Genomic DNA, 22778 nt, shown 5'->3' with positions numbered 1-22778 from the left:
TCACACCACATTACCCCAGTCACACCACAAGATGTATTATTCCCTCATCGCTGTTTGTATCTATAGATCCGTTAATCACAACATAAACTCTATGCCTGCTGGCTACCATGGAACTTTTCCTGTAAGGACCGGCCGCCGTATACTGTACTGTCAGCAGTGTTACATGAAAGCACTGTAGCAAATCACTTCAACTAAACTGATGCCCCTAGTCACAAGAGCTTACAATCCAACATAAAAAAATTAGTTATGTTACCTCTTCAGTCTGTTCCTCAGATCCATCAGGAGACTCTGTGTCTGGTGCGGAATCCGATAATGGCTGCAAGGAACAAAATAAATAAATAATTAATGTAATGCATGCACAGTCGTTCTGTAATCGGCCACTGTGCAAAATCGCAGTGCTGCCCCTGGCAATGGGCATGTAGCTCCGTGGCAACGAGCATGTAGCTCTGTGGCAATGAGCATGTAACCCCTGACAACAAGTATAAAACCCTCACAACGAGCATATAACTCCAGTCAATGAACATGAACTCCTGGCAGCGAGCATATAACTCCAGTCAATGAACATGAACTCCTGGCAACGAGCATATAACTCCAGTCAATGAACATGAACTCCTGGCAATGAGCATATAACTCCAGTCAATGAACATGAACTCCTGGCAACGAGTATTTAGGTAAAAAAAAATTCCAATATGGTAATGTCTGCCACCGGTCATTGCAACTAGTCATCCTTCATGATAATGAACAGGACATAAAATGTTGGTGATTGCCACATACATGCTGTACATTTATAACTGATAATGATACTCCTCTGTATATTTTACCTCATACACATGTGTATCCACCCCATTTCCAACGTCACTAAAATACAATAAATGTCAATCAGTGACAACATATATCCTGGTAATATTGATAAATCAATTAAAAAAAACTGGTTCACTAAGGGGTAAATTTAATAAAGGTTCTAAAAAGGAAGTGGCGACTTCGTTCATAGCAACCAGATTCTCTATATCATTTTCTAGGATGCATTAGAGAAATGATAGACTGAATCTCATTGGTTGCTATGAGCAACTGCACCATTTCATTTTTAGAAACCCTAGAAAATTTAGCCCTTACGTCCCACTGGCGCCCATGGTTTGAACCATTTCTTTTGTCTGTAACAAATGCATATCTGATTAGGAATTAATTAAAGTACAAAGATCTCTCTAATGTGGCACAAAACAAACAAATAAAGCTTCTCGTTGTTAAATACACAAAAAAACCCCACATCATCTTACACAGTGGCGGTCCACCAGGCACGCCTACAGACCAGCTTTTATGGCTATCCCTGCTTATTCACTGATGGTATAATCAAGCTGACTGACACCCCATTCACATCGCTTTGCCGGGTCGGAATCAGGATCTCAATCCCGAGTCTGACCCGGGATCCGGCGCTTTCTCATTAAACTAAGGGGGACCCGGTCCTGTCTCCCGCTTCCTCTAGCTCTCCCGGACAGGGCGGCCTAAAAGTAGGCAACCCTGAATTACATGCATTCATTTTTGGTCCGATAAATGGGCTGCTTTGTGACCGATGGTCATTATTATGCTATCCAATTATAGCCCAGAACCATACCCATGTGCTTCGGCAGAAGGAAGCTGGTGGGGGTAGCAAGAAGGTGCAGGGGACGGGCAAGAAGGTGCCAGTGGTAGAATTGTGTCACCAGGTGAGAGATGGTATATGTGTGCTACAAGCTAGCATTTGGTCGGTTACATGGGCTCGCAGTAACACTGAGATCTTCCACTTACAGAGCTGAAACATCTCTCTCTGTGAAGATTCGGAGGCAGAAATCGGCTTCATTGTTGGGTTTGTAGGTTGTTGTAACAATCAGGTATTTCCCGATCGGAAGCTGGTACCGGTTTGACACCTCACGGGTGTTTCTGTAGATGTCTACACGAGCAACCTCTTTATTCTTCTGGAAGAAGTCCTTCCCCATGGGGGCCTCGGAGAGGGTCTGACACAGATATGGAAATACAGAGCTTAGTTATAGTTTCATATATGGCCGGTCTCTGCCTTAATCTCTATATTATATTACATCTACTGTATTCTGTATTATCTGTCTTTATTCTGTATTATATTCTGCACCGTGTAACAGAGGGTTATTGTATCGCGGATCAACGCTGTCTAGATTGACCACCCTTAATGGAACCCGTCCAGTTAAATGTCTATAGATAGTTTACCGCATCTAGAGCAACAGTAGAGGAAGTTAGATGTCAGCGTTAGAGTGACGAGAGTGGTTGATGGTCACATGGTCGACATGAGTTGAACTTTTTTTGGTGCCGAAGGTCACAGGGGTCCCCTCTATTACATTCTCACTCTAAAACTCATGTCGGCCATGTGACTGTTGACTACGCTCCAGTCGCTCTAACCCTGGCATCTAACTTCCATTATTGTTGATCTAGATGCGGCCAATTATCTTTAGGCATCTAACTAGAAGGGTTCAACTAAGCGTAGTCAACCTTAACATGGTCGTTCTAGATATCGTAGATCCGTCGACCGAATACCGTAACGGAGAAGATCAGTTTCCTTCCATAATAGAGGACACCACACATATCTAAACGGTTGAGGCCCCTCGTCTGGCTCCTCGATTCCTTTTGTGCTGAGGGAACCCTCAAAAAAACTGGTGAGCTGTAACGTATCACCCAATATACGGGGTTACCCATGGTGGGGCGTAGTGTTGGCCCTTCTGTAGTGTTCTGCTCCCATCCCACCAATGTATTAGTCCCAAAGCTGTTATTATTTCCAATGATGAAATCCATTTATATCCACATAATGATGCATTAACAGTATACACCCGTGTGGCCACGGTCACAAAACTAGCCCTCAGGATTGGATTGTTGGTCATCAGGGAACGAAAATGGACATGGCCATTATTTAGGGCTACACTTTTAGTGCATATATATATATATATATATATATGTAACACATTATAACAGTACAGGGTATACAGAGTAAGAGAGCTGTAATTGAAAGGCAAGAAAGTGCTGTGAGAACAGGAGGGAGGAGGGCCCTGCTCTAAGGAGCTTACAATCTAGAAGGAGAGGGAGACAGACCATGAGGTGCAGGTAAGGAGACCTGGGGCAAGAAGTGAGCATGGCAGGGATGGTCAGGACATGAGGCAGCAGTATACCTCCCAAATTGTGCAGTCTGGAGGTCGGGACTCTCGCGCGTCCTCCGGCCGCGCCCCGTTTTCCGCCGCACGTCGGCGCTGAATAGACGCTGTGCGCATGCGCACAGCGTCTATTCTTGCCAGGCTGGGGGGACTCCCAACTGTCCCCCCCCCACCGTGGGACAATGGCGGCCCCGGGCGGGATGCAGGAACATCCCAGAATATCGGGATGTTCCCGCAGTAAGTGGGACAGTTGGGAGGTATGCAGCAGGTAAAGAGAATGGACAAAATAGTCCTCTCCCTCCTCTCCCTCCTCCTATCCTCCTCTCCCCCCTCCACCTGCACCCTTGACCCCTTTGCACAGTGGCCCATGCCACAACACACCCGGGGGCAGAAAGCATGCAGAGTGAATAGGGAATGCGCAGGATTGAGGAATCATGGCTCTGGTACAACAGTGTAGTTCAGAAAGATAGTGTTAACATAGAGAAAAGAAAATAAGTACAGAGTTAAGGTGCCCACAGACGCTACAATTGTACTGTGCTATGCGTTTTTGACTGTACAATGGTTCTATACAATTTTTCTTCCAGCTTGCTATGAGATGTGCACTTGGATGCATGTGATAAACCCATGTTTGTAATGTTAAATTTCAGATGTAGTCTAAAAAGTACGTGCAGCACATACTTTTTTAGACATACAATATCGGGCTCCAGGGAACATAAACACCATCCAATAATTGTACATAAGATGCAATTTGTGCTTAAAAAGTACAAAACGCATTCGATAATTGATGCGTCTGTGGGCACCTTAAGGGTAGGTAGTGTGAGAAGCAGCCGTATAGGGACATATACAGAGCAGAGAGAGAAGCAGGTGTATAGGGACATATACAGAGCAGAGAGAGAAGCAGGTGTATAGGGACATATACAGAGCAGAGAGAGAAGCAGGTGTAGAGAGAAGCAGGTGTAGAGGGACATATACAGAGCAGAGAGAGAAGCAGGTGTAGAGGGACATATACAGAGCAGAGAGAGAAGCAGGTGTATAGGGACATATACAGAGCAGAGAGAGAAGCAGGTGTAGAGAGAAGCAGGTGTAGAGGGACATATACAGAGCAGAGAGAGAAGCAGGTGTAGAGGGACATATACAGAGCAGAGAGAGAAGCAGGTGTATAGGGACATATACAGAGCAGAGAGAGAAGCAGGTGTAGAGAGAAGCAGGTGTAGAGAGAAGCAGGTGTAGAGAGAAGCAGGTGTAGAGAGACATATACAATGCACAACGGATGTGGAATTTGGCACACAGAAATGTATACAGAGAAAATATGACTTGTGATATTAGGGTGAACAGAAAGTACTGGCTATGAGCATAGGTCTTTAATGACAGACAGAGAGAGTCCTGGACCTTCCGGAGTGTAGGGGACAGCAAGGACGTCATACCTCATTGGGGACCTGCAGAAAAGGAGAACAAAGAGACTGTAAATGTTGTAAATCTCTTTCTAATAGCTCAGACTTGAAATAAGCATTATATTTTATATAGTGATGGGATTACATGGGTGCATCCATAAAGCCTGTATGTATTTTGGATTAATGCGTTTATACTTTTTCCATTTAATACCTAATCTATGTTTATGAAGCAGACAGTGATTTGGAGAAATTGAGCTGCGACCCGGCTGTGCAATGTGAAAGCAGTATTAGTTTATTGGACCGTAAGGGTCTGAGTTGCAGTATCTGTAGTTGCTCCCTTAAACCGAGTCACTCCCTTATGCCGAGTCACGATTTACTCCCTTAAACTGAGTCCCAATTTACTCCCTTATGCTGAGTCACAATTTACTCCCTTACACCGAGGCACGATTTACTCCCTTATGCTGAGTCACGATTTACTCCCTTATGCCGAGGCAAGATTTACTTCCTTATGCCGAGTCACGATTTACTCCCTTATACCGAGTCACGATTTACTCCCTTATGCCGAGTCACAATTTACTCCCTTATGCCGAGTCACGATTTACTTCCTTATGCCGAGTCACGATTTACTCCCTTATACCGAGTCACGATTTACTCCCTTATGCCGAGTCACAATTTACTCCCTTATGCTGAGTCACGTTTTACTCCCTTATGCCGAGTCACGATTTACTCCCTTATACCGAGTCACGATTTACTCCCTTATGCCGAGTCACAATTTACTCCCTTATGCCGAGGCACGATTTACTCCCTTATGCAGAGTCACGATTTACTCCCTTATGCCGAGTCACGATTTACTCCCTTATGCCGAGGCAAGATTTACTTCCTTATGCCGAGTCACGATTTACTCCCTTATACCGAGTCACAATTTACTCCCTTATGCCGAGTCACAATTTACTCCCTTACGCCGAGTCACGATTTACTCCCTTATGCCGAGTCACAATTTACTCCCTTATGCTGTGTCACGATTTACTCCCTTACGCCGAGTCACAATTTACTCCCTTATGCTGTGTCACGATTTACTCCCTTATTCCGAGTCACAATTTACTCCCTTATGCCGAGTCACAATTTACTCCCTTATGCCGAGTCACAATTTACTCCCTTATGCCGAGTCACGATTTACTCCCTTATACCGAGTCACGATTTACTCCCTTATGCCGAGTCACAATTTACTCCCTTATGCCGAGGCACGATTTACTCCCTTATGCCGAGGCACGATTTACTCCCTTATGCCGAGTCACGATTTACTCCCTTATGCCGAGGCAAGATTTACTTCCTTATGCCGAGTCACGATTTACTCCCTTATACCGAGTCACAATTTACTCCCTTAAGCCGAGTCACAATTTACTCCCTTACACGAGGCATGATTTACTCCCTTATGCCGAGGCAAGATTTACTTCCTTATACCGAGTCACGATTTACTCCCTTACGCCGAGTCACGATTTACTCCCTTATACCGAGTCACAATTTACTCCCTTATGCTGAGTCACGATTTACTCCCTTATGCCGAGGCAAGATTTACTTCCTTATACCGAGTCACGATTTACTCCCTTATACCGAGTCACAATTTACTCCCTTATGCCGAGTCACAATTTACTCCCTTATGCCGAGGCACAATTTACTCCCTTAAACTGAGTCACAATTTACTCCCTTAAGCCGAGTCACAATTTACTCCCTTACACCGAGGCACGATTTACTCCCTTATGCTGAGTCACGATTTACTCCCTTATGCCGAGGCAAGATTTACTTCCTTATACCGAGTCACGATTTACTCCCTTACGCCGAGTCACGATTTACTCCCTTATACCGAGTCACGATTTACTCCCTTATGCCGAGTCACAATTTACTCCCTTATGCTGAGTCACGATTTACTCCCTTATGCCGAGGCAAGATTTACTTCCTTATACCGAGTCACGATTTACTCCCTTACGCCGAGTCACGATTTACTCCCTTATACCGAGTCACGATTTACTCCCTTATGCCGAGTCACGATTTACTCCCTTATGCCGAGTCACGATTTACTCCCTTATGCCGAGTCACGATTTACTCCCTTATGCCGAGTCACGATTTACTCCCTTATGCCGAGTCACGATTTACTCCCTTATGCCGAGTCACGATTTACTCCCTTATGCCGAGTCACGATTTACTCCCTTATGCCGAGTCACGATTTACTCCCTTATGCCGAGTCACGATTTACTCCCCTATGCCGAGGCAAGATTTACTTCCTTATACCGAGTCACGATTTACTCCCTTATGCTGAGTCACAATTTACTCCCTTACGCCGAGTCACAATTTACTCCCTTACGCCGAGTCACGATTTACTCCCTTATACTGAGTCACGATTTACTCCCTTATGCCGAGTCACAATTTACTCCCTTATGCCGAGGCACGATTTACTCCCTTACGCCGAGTCACAATTTACTCCCTTATGCTGTGTCACGATTTACTCCCTTATGCCGAGGCAAGATTTACTTCCTTATACCGAGTCACGATTTACTCCCTTATGCCGAGTCACAATTTACTCCCTTATGCCGAGTCACGATTTACTCCCTTACGCCGAGTCACGATTTACTCCCTTACGCCGAGTCACGATTTACTCCCTTATGCCGAGTCACAATTTACTCCCTTATGCCGAGTCACAATTTACTCCCTTATGCCGAGTCACGATTTACTCCCTTATGCCGAGTCACGATTTACTCCCTTATGCCGAGTCACGATTTACTCCCTTATGCCGAGTCACGGTTTACTCCCTTTATGCCGAGTCACGATTTACTCCCTTATGCGAGTCATGATTTACTCCCTTATGCCGAGTCACGATTTACTCCCTTATGCCGAGTCACGATTTACTCCCTTATGGCGAGTCACAATTGACTCCCTTATACCGAGTCAGGGTGGTTCTGTACATTTGGATGGAGGCCACTCAGTTGCCTTCCCAAAACATCCTACTGTATTTCATGGAAAGACAGAGCTGTCCGACAGAACTCACAATAGGACAGATATATACAAAACTAGGTGATTCATTGCGCCCTACAGGCGCTCTTCACACGGTCGTAATGGGCTGCGCCCCCTTAATTTGTGAACGTTTGTATATGAGAAATATGGTTAGAATTGTATGAAAGATGCCCTGTATTGCAACTTGAGTTATAGGTGAAATGTGTCAAATAGTGAGCATATGATTTGGAAGGGGGTGTGTATTGTTTTGTTTAATTAAAAAGCGGTTACAGAGTAAGATGTACATTGATAGTGTGGATGGTACAGTGACATTTGTGGGTGTGGGGGGGCTGTGTGTGCGTGTTGTTTAGGTAGGTGTGTGTGTGTGTGTGCAATAGTATAGTAGGGTGTTTTTGAGTCAGCGGCTCCCCACTGGCGGAGGTCACGACACAGGAAAACAGGGGGCTGGGTAGTGATAGGGGTGTGTGGGCATAAGGGGGACTAAAGAGGAGGGTTGGAAACACTGTGCAGCTTCTGCCAGTGGGTGGGGGTCCAGCGTGGCAGTACAGGAGTACAGGACGGTGGCCCTGAGTCAGTGACTCCTCCTACTGGGTGGAAGTTAGGGTGCATGAGAGCAGGAGGCTGAGCTATGAGGCATGATAGGGGTATGTGGGCAACACAGCATCAGCGACTCCCCAGTGGTGAAAGTTACGATTCAGGAGAGCAGGAAGCTGGGTAGTGATAGGGGTGTGTGGGCATATGGGGGGGGGGAGGTACCGGAAATCGCGGGAGGGGGCACGGTGGGTTGCCGTGAATCGCGGGAGGGTCGCGAGTTGCTGCGAATCGTGGGAGGTCGCGGGGGTGCCGTGAATTGCGGGAGGGGGGGCACGGGGTGGGGGGTGCCGCGAATTGCAGGAGGGGGGGTCGCGGGGGGGGGTGTGCCACAAATCGCTACAAGAAAAAATAAACACAGAAAGGTCAACACATGTAAATGGACAGAAGAAAAAGAATAGAAAGCTGCGCTAATGTGTTATCTAGTACCATGGAAGAATGCACTTACAACAAAGGGGTGTGTTATAAAATATTTTACTGAAAATATTGAATGCTAAATAGACATTTATTTTTAGAAAAAAATGATAACAATATACAAATGCTAATCAAGGTGGCCACCTAAAAACATATATCAATATAGGTTAATACAGATAACAATTAGTTGATAATCATGAACAGTAATAAAATGTTTGAAGACATTATAGGCAGGTCCTGTCTTTCTAGTAAAAAAAACACTTTGAATGGAGTGGTATATAACAGTCACAGTTTGTTATAAAAGACGCTGTAACTGCGTCTCTCACCTGCGCCTCCAGGCGCTGCTGGCTAGGTCTGAGTGTCCCTCCAATGCAGCCGGGGAGGGGAGCTGGCCAGATTGTTGTTGTTGCTGGCAGCCGCTCTTACCCTCCGGAACCGTGACGCTAAGATGTAAAAAGCGGTGGCGTCTCTCTCACAGACGCTGGGTTCTCTGGTGCAAAGCTGAAGTTCTCAGGGTGCCGGATGGAAATGCAGCAAGATGGCGGGTGGATACTGCCGGTGCAGGTGCCGTGATTAGTCTGCTGTTTTAATGGTCGAGCAGTATGCAGAGAGTATTTCGCAGGCTGTATGTACCGGTTGACTGGACAATCCCTCTAACGCGTTTCGCCCCTATTGTGGGGGCTTTTTCAAAATTCAAATTCACTCTTTGAAAAAGCCCCCACAATAGGGGCGAAACGCGTTAGAGGGATTGTCCAGTCAACCGGTACATACAGCCTGCGAAATACTCTCTGCATACTGCTCGACCATTAAAACAGCAGACTAATCACGGCACCTGCACCGGCAGTATCCACCCGCCACCTTGCTGCATTTCCATCCGGCACCCTGAGAACTCCAGCTTTGCACCAGAGAACCCAGCGTCTGTGAGAGAGACGCCACCGCTTTTTACATCTTAGCGTCACGGTTCCGGAGGGTAAGAGCGGCTGCCAGCAACAACAACAATCTGGCCAGCTCCCCTCCCCGGCTGCATTGGAGGGACACTCAGACCTAGCCAGCAGCGCCTGGAGGCGCAGGTGAGAGACGCAGTTACAGCGTCTTTTATAACAAACTGTGACTGTTATATACCACTCCATTCAAAGTGGTTTTTTTACTAGAAAGACAGGACCTGCCTATAATGTCTTCAAACATTTTATTACTGTTCATGATTATCAACTAATTGTTATCTGTATTAACCTATATTGATATATGTTTTTAGGTGGCCAACTTGATTAGCATTTGTATATTGTTATCATTTTTTTCTAAAAATAAATGTCTATTTAGCATTCAATATTTTCAGTAAAATATTTTATAACACACCCCTTTGTTGTAAGTGCATTCTTCCATGGTACTAGATAACACATTAGCGCAGCTTTCTATTCTTTTTCTTCTGTCCATTTTTGTCTTCTGATTTCCAGCGGGTTGCTTTAGGTTTCCTGCAGGCAATCAGTTGTAGTGTACTAACACTTGTACACTGAGAAGGCTGCAGCTCTCAGATTAAATTGTCATTGTGTATTATTCATCATTTTTTAATTGAATACAATTATTTATACAAAAAGAAAAATTTCTTCTTTTTTTTTTGCATTATAATATACTCAGCGCCCTAATTTCGACACTGTGTGTCGACTTTTCCCCTTTTTTTGTCCAACACATGTAAATGTTGACATAAGTGTGGCACTTCATTGGTGTCCATGTCGACACATGGGAATGAATATGAAAACATTCAAAAAATGAAAAATAAATCTTCAAAAACTCATGTCAATCTTTTTCATTGTCGACCATAGCCATGTCAGTGTTTTGCTTGTGCCATTTAATCCTGGGGTTGCCGTGAATCGCGTGGGGGGGGGGTGTCCATGAATCGCGGGAGGGTGGGTCGGGTGGGGACAGTGGTGCAGCGATTTGCGGGAGGGGGGGTTGCGGGGGGTGTGGGTGCCCCGAATCGCGGGAGGGGACACGGGGGTTTGCAGCGAATCGCGGGAGGGGGGGGTCAGGGGGTTGCCGCGAATCGTGGGAGGGGGATGTCGCGGGGGGTGCCGTGAATCGTGGGAGGGGGGGTCGTGGGGGGGGGGGGCTTGTGTGTGTGCTGCAAATCACTGGAGGAGGGAGTCGCGGGGGGTGGCTCTTCAATGGTGTCCATGCTGACACATGAGAATGAATATGAAAACATTCAAAAATTGAAAAAAAAATCTTCAAAAACTCATGTCAACCTTTTTCATTGTCGACCATAGCCATGTCAGTGTTTTGCATGTGCCATTTAATCCTGGGGTTGCCGTGAGGGGGAGGTGGGGGGTGTCCGCAAATCGCGGGAGGGGGGTGGTGTGCCGATAATCACGGGAGGTTGCAGGGGCAGGGTTGCTGCGAATCGCGGGAGGGGGGGTCGCGAATCGAGGGAGGGGGGGGGTTGCTGGGGCGGGTGATGCGAATCGTGGGAGGGGGGGGGTGTTTTTCCGGGAATCGCGGGAGGGGGGTCACGGGGGGTGTGCCGCGAATCGCGGGAGGGGGGTGGGTGCCACGAATCGCGGGCGGGGGGGTGTTTTAGCGCAAATCGCGGGAGGGGGGGAGGGGTGTGAGATCGTGAGAGGGGGGTGGTCGCGGGTGGGGGGGTGTGCCACGAATCGCGGGAGGGGGGGCGGGGGTGTTTTGCCACGAATCGCGGTAGGGGGGGTCGCGGGGGGTGGGGGTGCCGCAAATCGCGGGAGGGGGGGGGGGCGGCGGGGGGCGCTCACCTGGTGGCTGTGGAGCAGCATGGGGAGGCAGAGGGTGTCTGGCACTGTGGGCTCACTGGGCTGGTTCTCTGTCATGTGAGTCAGTCATGTGAGTCAGAGGCTCCACCCAGCGTTAGAGACACACTCACACACTTTGAGTGACAGATGTAGCCAAATATATAAGAGATACATAATTTTCCATTCTTAGTATGTGCTCTATGCTATACACGTTCATGCACAGAGATCCGTGCAACACAGAATCAGCCCCAATGGGTGACAGAATAGTGAATACATGTGACATTAACTGGAAAAGAAAATGCTGGAGTATTAGCCCAACTGCCCCAGTGTGCACAGCTCTGTCTGATACCCCAGTATGCACAGCTCTGTCTGATACCCCAGTGTGCACAGCTCTGTCTGATACCCCAGTGTGCACAGCTCTGTCTGATACCCCAGTGTGCACAGCTCTGTCTGATACCCCAGTGTGCACAGCTCTGTCTGATTCCCCAGTGTGCACAGCTCTGTCTGATACCCCAGTGTGCACAGCTCTGTCTGATACCCCAGTGTGCACAGCTCTGTCTGATACCCCAGTGTGCACAGCTCTGTCTGATACCCCAGTGTGCACAGCTCTGTCTGATACCCCAGTGTGCACAGCTCTGTCTGATACCCCAGTGTGCACAGCTCTGTCTGATACCCCAGTGTGCACAGCTCTGTGTGATAAGTTTATACTCGGTTGAGCAATTATAAAATTGAGTTAGTTATGACGGTGGCCAGAAAAGACCAGTTACCTGTAAGCATTTGTACAAGTTTATTCCTATTCTCTCATTTGATTCGAATTTTTTTTACTGCTATGTTATCATTCATTCATTTTACTCTGCCGATGTGGAACCTTTTTCAAATATTAAACCTAAAGGCCCCCATACACTAGGGCGACTTGTCCTTAGGACAAGTCGCCCCCGACTTCCCCCTGAGCTTCCCCTGCTGCTCCCCGGGGGAGCTTGATTAGATTGGCACTTGATGTGCCATTTTTTACATGTGATAAATCGTCTCGATTTATCACATGTAAAAAACCCGGGGAGCAGGGGGGGGGGGGAGGCTACCGAGCAGGGCTGCTGGTGGGAGCAGGGGGGGCTGCGGGGGACACAGGCGGCATAGAGCCGGGCAGGGAGAGCCGGCCGGGAGCTGTCAGTAATGAATAAAAAAAAAAGCCCATACAATGAATGGGCAGCCTGTGATTGGCTGCTGAGCGCTCTCTCAGCCAATTGCTGACTGGCTGAGAGAGCGCTCAGCCAATCACAGGCCGCCCATTCATTGTATGGGCTTTTTTTTTTATTCATTACTGACAGCTCCCGGCCGGCTCCCCCTGCCCAGCTCTATGCCGCCTGTGTCCCCCGCAGCGTCCCCAGCCCCCCCTGCTCCCTCCACCGCCGCGCCGCCCCACTAGGTCCCAAGTCGGGTGGTCGGACGTGCAGCAGGTCCGACCACCCGACGCAGATCCGATGCGCACGGGACCGCGCATCGGATCTGAGGGGACATCAAAACTAGCCGATTTTGGTCCGATTTCGGCCAGATCCGACTGATCTGGCCGAAATCGGACCAAAATCGGCTAGTGTATGGGGGCCTTAAATCTAAAAAAATTGGTGGTCTCAGAGCCTGATTCACGTTGGCTCACCAAGCAGAATAGATTTGTAATTCGAATATCCCCGGCGGATTGAGAATGGATGTTTAACAGGGGACCGTATGGGGGCGAAATCATGCGATGGTCGGCGACCATTGATGATTTTTCCCCTGTTCACAAATATAAAAGACAGACTAGACCAGGCATGTCCAACCTTGGTCCTCCAGTGGTTTTGAAACTATACATCCCAGCATGCCTCGCTTTAGTTTTAGCATTTCCTAATAGCAAAACCGGGGCAAGGCATGATGGGACTTCAGGGTTGCCGACTATCAGCAGAGGAGACTTGCAGCTGCAGTTCGGGGACGGGGCTTGAGTGTGACGTCATTAAGCCCCACCCCCAGGATGTCAAATATCCCAATTCACGGATCTCCGTGGAGGGGCGGGGCTTAAAATGACACGATTGTGGACATTTTAGCTCCGCCCCCTCCTCTGAGACCCGCGGATGATGGTTACCACCACCGTTATTGCAGAAGGATCCATTTAGATCCGTTCCCCATGAGTTAGGCGAGTGCAAGTTTGAGTGCTGAAATCCTCTGTGACCCCTTAAACCAGTTCCCAAGTCCTGACTGTTCTGAGTGTGGCTGCTGAGGAAATAACGTTAGCGATGAGCGACCTCCTGACATCTTGGCTCTCTGGAATCAGGACTGTCTGGTCTTGAATAATCGGACACTAACCTTATATATATAGTAACCGATCGGATATAAATCCTCTCCTTGGGGCTTCTTCTTCCTGCGCTCTTTCTGCATCAGGCTAACGACAAGCGCACATTGCGAGGCTCCTGCGTTTCCTTTCTGGTCTTCATCAGCGTCCTCCAGGGTGACCCTGAACTGCGGGTTGGTCCAAAATGTTGCTATTTGTGAAAGAAGAGTATTAATAAGAGGAGACAATGTTGTTCAGTATGTAAGAGCGTAATAAGTTGTGATTAATGGTATAGTTATTATTCCGCAGTATTGCTAATATACGTATAGATAAAAAATCTGTGCACTATAAATACTATGTGATTGGTTAACACTGGTGACTGCTGTTCCCCTTTCTGCTCTGTTGTCTGAGTTCCCATTAATAGGATCCACCTGTCCATCTTTTGGTCTCACAACCCCTTTGGTCCCAGGTATTGCCTGGCTGTCCATACAAGTTGCAGTTTGACTGGTCTGGATAAAACGTCCGTATAGATGGAACTGCACAGACACGATTTCCCGACCCCGTTTATATACATTTTTAAAAATGAAAGATGGTGATGTTGCCTGTAGCAACCAATTGGATTCCCACAGAGAAATGTGATAGGGTCCGAGTTTCCTTAGATCCTAACATTTATTTAGCACTATTTAATTTTCACTAATATTATACTTTCTCTAGCACTACACATTTTAACCTCTAGCTTCTGCTACTTTCTTATTAACACACTTCTAGCTTAGTTTTTTCACTTGTGTGCTGCCCTGGGGTAACTTGCTTATGCTGGCCTTTTTGGGGTTCCCCGCCCCAGATCCAAACTCAGTATTAGGGACCCACCAGAAATGAGGTTACCGTGAAGCTGGTTGGTGGGCAAATATTTCTTGGCCAATTGATATACCAAGAACCTCTGTTATTGATTGATTGATTAATAATATGGAGTGTGCATCTGCACCACGTGTTTTTCTTTGCAGAACTACAAGTCCCAGCATGATAGCACCTCATGTATATTGCAGAACTACAAGTCCCAGCATGATAGCACCTCATGTATATTGGGTGTGCATTCTAAGATCCCCCCCCCCCCCCCCTATATCCTAGATTTCGGCCAAGATTGTCCATATTTTTTTTAAAAATGGCAATCATTTACAAGGCAAAAACCAGCACCAATAGCTGTGCCGGGCCCAGGTAATCGGAGGGGTCCAGGATGGTTTTGCCAGTGGCACCGAGAGGTGGGAAGAACAGGTACTCATTACTAGGGCCCAGACCCACGCCCATTAGACAGTGATGGTCCTGGGTCCTACTGAACACTGCAGGTAGGCCCCGCCATTGTAAATATGGCAATCTTAACCGAAATTCCAGATCTCCATAAACTCAAACACTATTACATTTATCACTTCTCTATTGCATCTTACAAATGATAAACATATTGGTTGCTATGGGCAAATCTACACTTACCACCAGTGGCCAAAAACCCGATGAGAACTGGAAAAACACCACTACTGTACAATCCTGAGCATACTCAGCAGTACGGTATAATCCAACCTTCCTGCAACTTTAACGTTGCATTATATGTCCCGTAATGCGATATGAACCAGTTACACAATGCATTCTGACAAAGTGCAGATTTGTGTCATGTCCAAGGGCAAGTGAATACATCATTAGAGTTTGGTGTCTGTAGAAAAGTTGCAGGAGGAAAGGTACTGTACGATCAAATTGTCAGAAGGTGTAAAACCCGGGGGCGTGACTTGGAGTAGTATGGTGTAGCAGCGGCACGCTGTAGCTCCCTCCGCTTATCCGCGCTATCATGCTTTGATCCCCCCTGGTGAAGCCTCAAGAAATCCTGCAGACCCAAAGAAACCCCAATGATTGTTGTTGATGTACGGGTAAATGCTATGTACCTATGTCCTGTACCTTACGCGCGTGGAGCCTGATCTGAATGAGAGACGCTGGCTGCAGGTCCCTCACGATAGCGACGGAACTGTTTCCCCCTCGCTGAGTTGCTGCACGGCCGCCTCGAGGGACACACGCTGGACTTCCGGCGGGCGCGCGTGTAGACAGAGCCGGGACGTGAGCGTCGGGCAGCGGCACAGACAAGAGGCGGACAGGCGAGAGGCAGTCACGCAGGACCCTGCTCTCGCTCCCCCGTCTGAAACGAGTCTCAGGCTCCCTGCTGCCCTGCTTACATTGAAAGACTGCGCAAAGAGTCGGCACAGACAATCCGGCTCACTGGCGCTGAGAATTGGACACCACTGAGCTAAGCTGGCTTCAGACACCCCTGGCTACTACTGTTAAGGACACAACTGCTGGGCTCATTGAGCCCTATACTGCGGCACAGGTGCACGGAGTTGTGGGGCAAAGATAAAGCAGGTGTGTTGGCTGCAGTAAAGCATCTGCCATAGGACAGCCTGGAAGCACAGATACCAGCAGCTGCCAGATAATAAAGAGGTGCTACTATTACTTTGCGGTCCCTCTCTTCTTCTAAGTGGACACATAAAATAAAGTTGTGGTAAACCAACTGATCCGGCCGATATTGGTACTTCCTGGACCTGTGGAGTATACCAGGAGTTGGGGGCAGAGCTCTGTGCGGTGGGTACACCACTAAAGGTACTATATATATATATATTTTTTTTTTTTTTTTTTTTTGCCTCACCATTTATTCATCGCTGTGAATTTAAAGGGGAAGCCGTGGAGGATAATAGTTGTGGACTAAGTATACACTGCAAGGCCCCCTTAATTATGTGACACACTGACGCAGACAGGTGCCCATTCTGAAGCTGGTCACTTTCTTACCGGGATACAAGAGAAAGGGAAAATCATTGGTCCGTATTAATCTTTTGCACGTAACTGTTTTCCCTATCTATCCCACCCTGCTCGAATTGAATTATGGGGAAGACTGGTACTGCCGCGGCGGCAGCTGCTAAGCTAGAAAAGTACTCACGAAATGCTCAGTCGTCCAGATCCAACACACAAAGTGTTCCAAGTTCACCAGCCCCACATACGGAAATAGACAGCTCCATTAACGAGCCAGTCCATTCTACACAGCAAATAATACAAGCAATATCTGAATCAGAGCACAGGGTCACGGAAAAAATTGGCCAAGTACAGTCAGATGTGTCCCTGCTCCGACAAGATCTGCAGAAAATGCGTGAGAGGGTAACAGAAACAGAGAATCGTATATCGCAGCTGGAGGATGACTCCTCCCCGTTAAAAAGAAAAGTGGAGAATTTATCAACCCAAGTGGCAACAATTCAATCTAAGCTCTCAGATATGGAGGGCAGACTGAGGCGAAACAATATACGAATAGTAGGCCTTCCAGAGAGAACCGAGGGCACCGATCCAGGAAAATTTGTTGAAAGTTGGATGACACAACTATTCACGAAGGAAGTATTCTCTCAACAATTTGCTGTTGAACGGGCACACAGAATACCGGGGGGAGCACCTAAGCCCGGAGCCCCTGCAAGAACATTAATAGTTCGCTTCCTGCATTTCAAAGACAGGGACACTGTGCTACGTTTGGCCCGAGCAAAGGGTGCACTTCTGTATGACAATCATGCAGTCTCTCTGTATCCTGACTTTGCCATTGAGGTACAGAAAAGCCGGGCCAGCTTTTCACAGGTCAAACGCAAATTGAGAGACAAACATATACAGTATTCAATGCAGTTCCCAGCGAGACTGAGAGTTGTTTATGAGGACTCAACCCATTTTTTTAACAATGCCGCAGAAGCAGAAAAATGGGTGGAGGAGCGTCTCCGCACTATGTGAAGATTGGGGGTTTATACATTAAATTTTTTTTTTTTTTTTTTTTTTTTTTTTTTGTGCCAGGAGATAAAGTGGGAGAATTTATGTGATGAAGTAGATTTTCCATTACAACTTATGTCTATATGGTCTATATTTGGGAAATAATGTCTGTGTCCTTTATATATACATACGTAACCCTTATAGATACTTGCTGGCACAAAACGGACATTCTGGTTGTTAATTTATTTTTATGCAGGCGATGTGGTGGATTTTCTAGCCAAGGAAATGAGAGATATACACTGGTACTGTATCTATTTTTTATTATTTTTTTTGGTGTTTCCCTATATGTTTTTTTTTTTTTTTTTTTCTTCTCTCTTTTTTTTCTTTTCCTCATTTAAGACGATGCCGACTATGTTAGATAAAACTGTAGGTCTACGTGATGAGGTAGATTCTCTAGCTATATACATATTGCAGCATTGGTGGTCTACTTACTCAGTTATTTATTAATTTTTTTCCCTCCATCTTCTTTTCGGGTCCTTCCCTCTCTGAGGCACCAGTAGCTAAAGTAGGAGAATAGAGATTCTGGTTGGCATATACTAGGTGTACTCTTGCACCTAATCTCTCCTCTATGGGAATACACTATTTAAGAAGGTGGAGAATATGATAGATAAAACTGGGGTTCCAGGCGATGTGGTGGATTTTCTAGTCAAGGAAGTGAGAGATATATACTGTAGGTTTCTTTTTTTTTTTTTTTTTTGATGTTTGTCCCTTCACCAGGGTAACGACTAAGTAAAGGGGGAGTAACCATAAACTACAGATAGCGGTGGGAAATTATTTCCTGCATCTCCCAAAAGGGGTAAGTTAGGTAGTTTATTTTATCTAGGGAGTTAGGTATTCCTCGGGGTGAGGTTATACAGGGCGGGCTAGGGTGGGTACCAGGGATGATACTTGGGAAGATGTCTGGGATGTGGTCTATAAATGTATGTCTTTATTATTATTATTTTTTTTTTTTATTGTTAATAGTCTTTTCAATATGGATGTTTAAGGTCAGTGAGAAAAAGCTTGAAACTCAAACTGTTATGTATCTTAATGCAATATTCGCAGAACACAGAGCGAAGTTAGCTGTGCTCATTAATACTATGAACCAAAAAATATATATAAATATACATTATGACTAAACGAGCACTAGGATTGAATATTATGAGCTGGAATGTCAGAGGTCTAAATAATAACATCAAAAGATCCCTTGTGATGTCCCAGATTCGTAAATACTCGGCAGATATAATCTGTCTATCTGAAACACACTTATATGGAGACAAGATCAAGGCATTAAAAAAGCCTTGGATCGGATCCGCGTTTCATTCAACCTTCTCCCAGAACGCCAGAGGTGTAACAGTGCTGGTAAAAAAAACTGTGAATTTCCGTGTCGATAAGAGCTTGCTAGACACAAAAGGAAGATTTGTATTTCTTAAAGCTGTAGTAAATTATAAACCTCTCTACATAATAGCCATCTATATACCACCGCCATACAACAATGAGGTCCTCCATGAATTATTAAAATTCATAGCAGACTATCCTGAAATCCCTATACTCTGCATGGGGGACTTTAATAATGTAATGTGCAAAAACTTAGATAGATGGAAAGAGTGTGGCGTAAAAATGTCTACCTTGAATAAAGGTGCCCCCACCCCCTTTTCTAAAATAATAGCGGAATTGGGTTTAATAGACATCTGGAGGCAGAGGAATCAAGAGTTGTTACAGTTCTCATGCTACTCACCCTCACACAACACCTACTCAAGAATAGACCTTGCCTTGATATCCCCTATACTAGCTCCCGCAATTACTGATGTAAAATACCTTGCTCGGGGGATCTCAGACCACTCTCCTATCCTGTTAACTATCGATCTAACGTTGGATCGTGGAGAAGTGGCCTGGAAACTAAACCCCTTTTGGTTGGAGCAGATGGGCACAGATAGAGCCCTGACTCAGGATTGGGAGGGATATGTCTTGGATAACAGGCAATATTCTAACATTGACATTAAACACGATGCACTAAAAGCAGTGATGCGGGGGACATTCATAAAAAAGATCACAGAGATAAAAAGAAAGGGAAAGATAGAGGAAGACAATTTGGCAAATAAATACCAGTTGCTTGAAAGGGAATATATTAGCTCTGGGAATGGTAGTGTCAGAATACAGCTAATGGAAGCAAAACAGGAGTGGGTGGAATACTTGTATGATAAGACAAAAAGACAGATGCAGTTCTCCAGGCATAGGCATTACTATCAGACAGAAGTGGGGGGTAGCTATCTGGCATATTTGGCCAAAGGCGAAAACGGTAATAATGCAATATCTAGTATCAAAAACCCCCAAGGGAAAATATGCTATACGGCCGGAGAAATGGTGGAGGTTTTTTCGGGGTATTACTCTGACCTATATGATTCAGGGTGTATAACAAATCAAAAACAGATAGAGGAGTACCTGAGTCCAATAGATATGCCATCCCTCTCTCAGGCAGATTCAAATCTGCTAGAAGTCCCATTCACTAGGGTGGAGGTAGGCCAGGCTATATCATCCCTTCCGGCTTCTAAAGCGCCGGGAAGGGACGGTATTCCTGCTGAAGTCTATAAAAAGTTTGCAGACTTTTTTGTTCCCTACCTTACAGAGTTGTTTAACTCATTATTGGAATGGGGCTCACTCCCGGCTACTATGTCAGAGGCACTGATTATATTGATAATAAAAAAGATAAGGATCCTCTACTCCCTGAATCATATAGGCCAATCTCGTTGTTAAATACCGACGTAAAAATACTGGCGAGAATCCTAGCCACACGGCTTAATAAAGTAATAACCTCCGTAGTACACCCAGACCAGGCAGGGTTTATGCCAGAGAGAGCCACAGCTCAGAACTTGCGACGTTTATACCTTCACCTACAGAGAGGCCAGAGTTTAAAGTCGGAAGCCCTGGTTGTGTCCTTGGACGCAGCCAAGGCTTTCGACACAGTGGATTGGAATTTTATGTGGGCTGTGTTACGAAAATTGGCATTTGGACCCCAATTTGTCAAGTGGATTCAGATGCTATATGCATCAATAGTGGCAAGAGTCTCAGTAAATGGGTATATCTCAAATTCATTTAAATTAAAACGGGGCACTCGCCAGGGTTGTCCCCTATCCCCGGCACTATTCTCACTAGTTATAGAACCACTTGCATGTTTAATACGGACAGACCCAGAAATAAGGGGGATTAAAATAGGGGAGGTAGAGGAAGTTATAGCCCTATATGCAGATGATATGCTGCTTTTTCTGCAAGATGCTGGGAAATCCCTACAACAAACTCTGGATGTGGTAAATAAATTCGGGGATTTTTCCGGTTTACGTATTAACTGGGATAAATCAAATATATTACCAATCTCAGGCCACATACCTGAAGATCAGCAGGCTGTATCCTTATTGAAGTGGACCACAAAAATCAAATACTTAGGTATATGGATTACTCCGTGCCCAAAGAGCTATGTGGACCTCAATATCCATCCTGTAACAGACGGATTTAAAGACCGTATGCACACATGGAAAAAGCTACCCATGACACTTACTGGGCGAATAAACTTATTTAAAATGATAATACAGCCAAAATATCTTTACATTTGGCAGAACTCGCCCATATATATACCAAAAAAGGTGTTCAGTGCAATAGAAAAATTGGTAGTTTCCTTTATATGGAATGATAAGTCACCACGTATAGCAATTAAAACTTTATGCAAATCAAAAAATCAGGGAGGTTTGGCTCTTCCAAATTTAAGAAACTATTATATTGCGGCTCAAGCGGCACATCTTGTCGGATGGGTTAAAAACTCAAAGGATTTATTACTACATGCATATATAAGAGAACAGGTTGGCCAATGGGCTTCCCCATTGGCTCTGCTCCTGTCAGGAATCTCTACATATAAACTGCCCCCTATTCTTCGTCAGGCGGTCCTAATATGGAGGTCTCTTCATTCTGCAGGGGAATGGTCAGGGACAGATAAGGATTCACCACTGTGGTTTAATAGAAAATTTGCAGAATTAGAAAAATTATCCTCCAACAATGTATGGTACCAAAACGACATCATAGTTATCAGTCAAATATATACCAATGGATTGCTTAAAACCTTTGGACAATTGCAAGTAGAATTTAATCTCCCAAATGAATATTTTTTTAGATACTTGCAATTGAGGCATGCGATCCAGGCCCAATTTGGGGGGCTCAGGATAGAAATATCCGAATCCCCGATAAAAAAAATGCTCCAAAATTTGGGTAATAGAGGCAGGGTATCCAGCCTATACAACACCCTGAATATATGTCAACATTTACCCCAAATGGAGAAATTAAAAATCAAATGGGAGATGGACTTGGGCCCAATATTGTTGGAGGATTGGGAAGCCATATTGGGATCTATTAAACACGCAACCTCCTCTGTTAGATATCAACAAATACACTACTTCTCACTCCACAGAACCTATCGCACTCCACTGGGGATGTATAAGGCTGGAATAAGAGAGGATGATAGCTGCCCTAGATGTAGGGCATCAGAGGCCGATTTCCTACATATGATTTGGGTCTGCCCAAGAGTATATTCTTTCTGGGAAAAGGTCTGGAAAGATATTAGGACAACAACTCCTGCCACAACTCAACTGAATCCCAGAACTTGTCTGCTGGGTCTAGAAATGGGGGGGGATCACTCACCAATGCTCTATTCCTATGTTATTAGTTTGATCACAATGGCGAAAGTAATGATAGCCCGCATGTGGTTCTCAACTAAAAGTCCAGCACTGGCAGGGTGGAGGGCATTGGTTAGTGAAACCATGAAGCACGAAAAGCATATGTTCTATGCAAGAAACTCTAAAAAAAAATTTCATGACAAGTGGGATAGATGGCGAGATCACTATTTGCTATGGCAGGAAGATGAACAAGATGAGATAACAACCCCAGTGTAAACTTCGATAAAGGCGCAGGATTAGTCATGGTCGGTAAAGAGGGAAGCATGCATATTTTGTGCATTTGTTAAGTCACAAATACTATAATACGTACATAACACACTCTTCACAAAAATCAGAGAGAATCACTCATACCACTTATATAACACATAATTCACAATCACCACACAACTATAAATAGAATTCCTCAATTTGTAGAATACACTACACAAAGATAGGAGAGGGAATGGGAAGAATAAATAGAACAGAAAGGGGAAGGGAAAAAAAAAAAAAAAAAAAGGAAGAAGGGGAAAAAAAAAAAAAATAAAGAAAAAAATTATAAAGAAAAATAAATAAATAAAACAAAGTTTTTTTCACGATAAATGGGATAAGGGCGAGAGCACTATTCGCTATGGCAAGAAAGAAAGAGAGTAGGAGATAACACTTCACCGCAAAATCCA

At 45.5% G+C, this 22778-nt stretch overlaps 1 protein-coding gene across 1 annotated transcript in view; it reads right to left on the bottom strand.

Moving 5' to 3' along the window:
- The window catches only part of LOC146062856 (calpain-8-like), a 57510-nt gene that overhangs the window by 14414 nt on the left and 20318 nt on the right, over positions 1 to 22778 (bottom strand). Inside the window, 6 exon segments of the mRNA XM_083174862.1 lie at positions 254 to 316; positions 822 to 858; positions 1783 to 2013; positions 2215 to 2219; positions 4571 to 4582; positions 13636 to 13811. Of these exon segments, the coding sequence (XP_083030988.1) occupies positions 254 to 316; positions 822 to 858; positions 1783 to 2013; positions 2215 to 2219; positions 4571 to 4582; positions 13636 to 13811 (524 nt within the window).

The sequence above is a fragment of the Crinia signifera genome, chromosome 3 (assembly GCF_055691185.1).
Source record: "Crinia signifera chromosome 3, ASM5569118v1, whole genome shotgun sequence".
Taxonomy (NCBI): Eukaryota; Metazoa; Chordata; class Amphibia; order Anura; family Myobatrachidae; genus Crinia; species Crinia signifera.
Note: the sequence above shows the minus strand (reverse complement) of the source record. Positions and strands in the feature narration are given on the sequence as shown.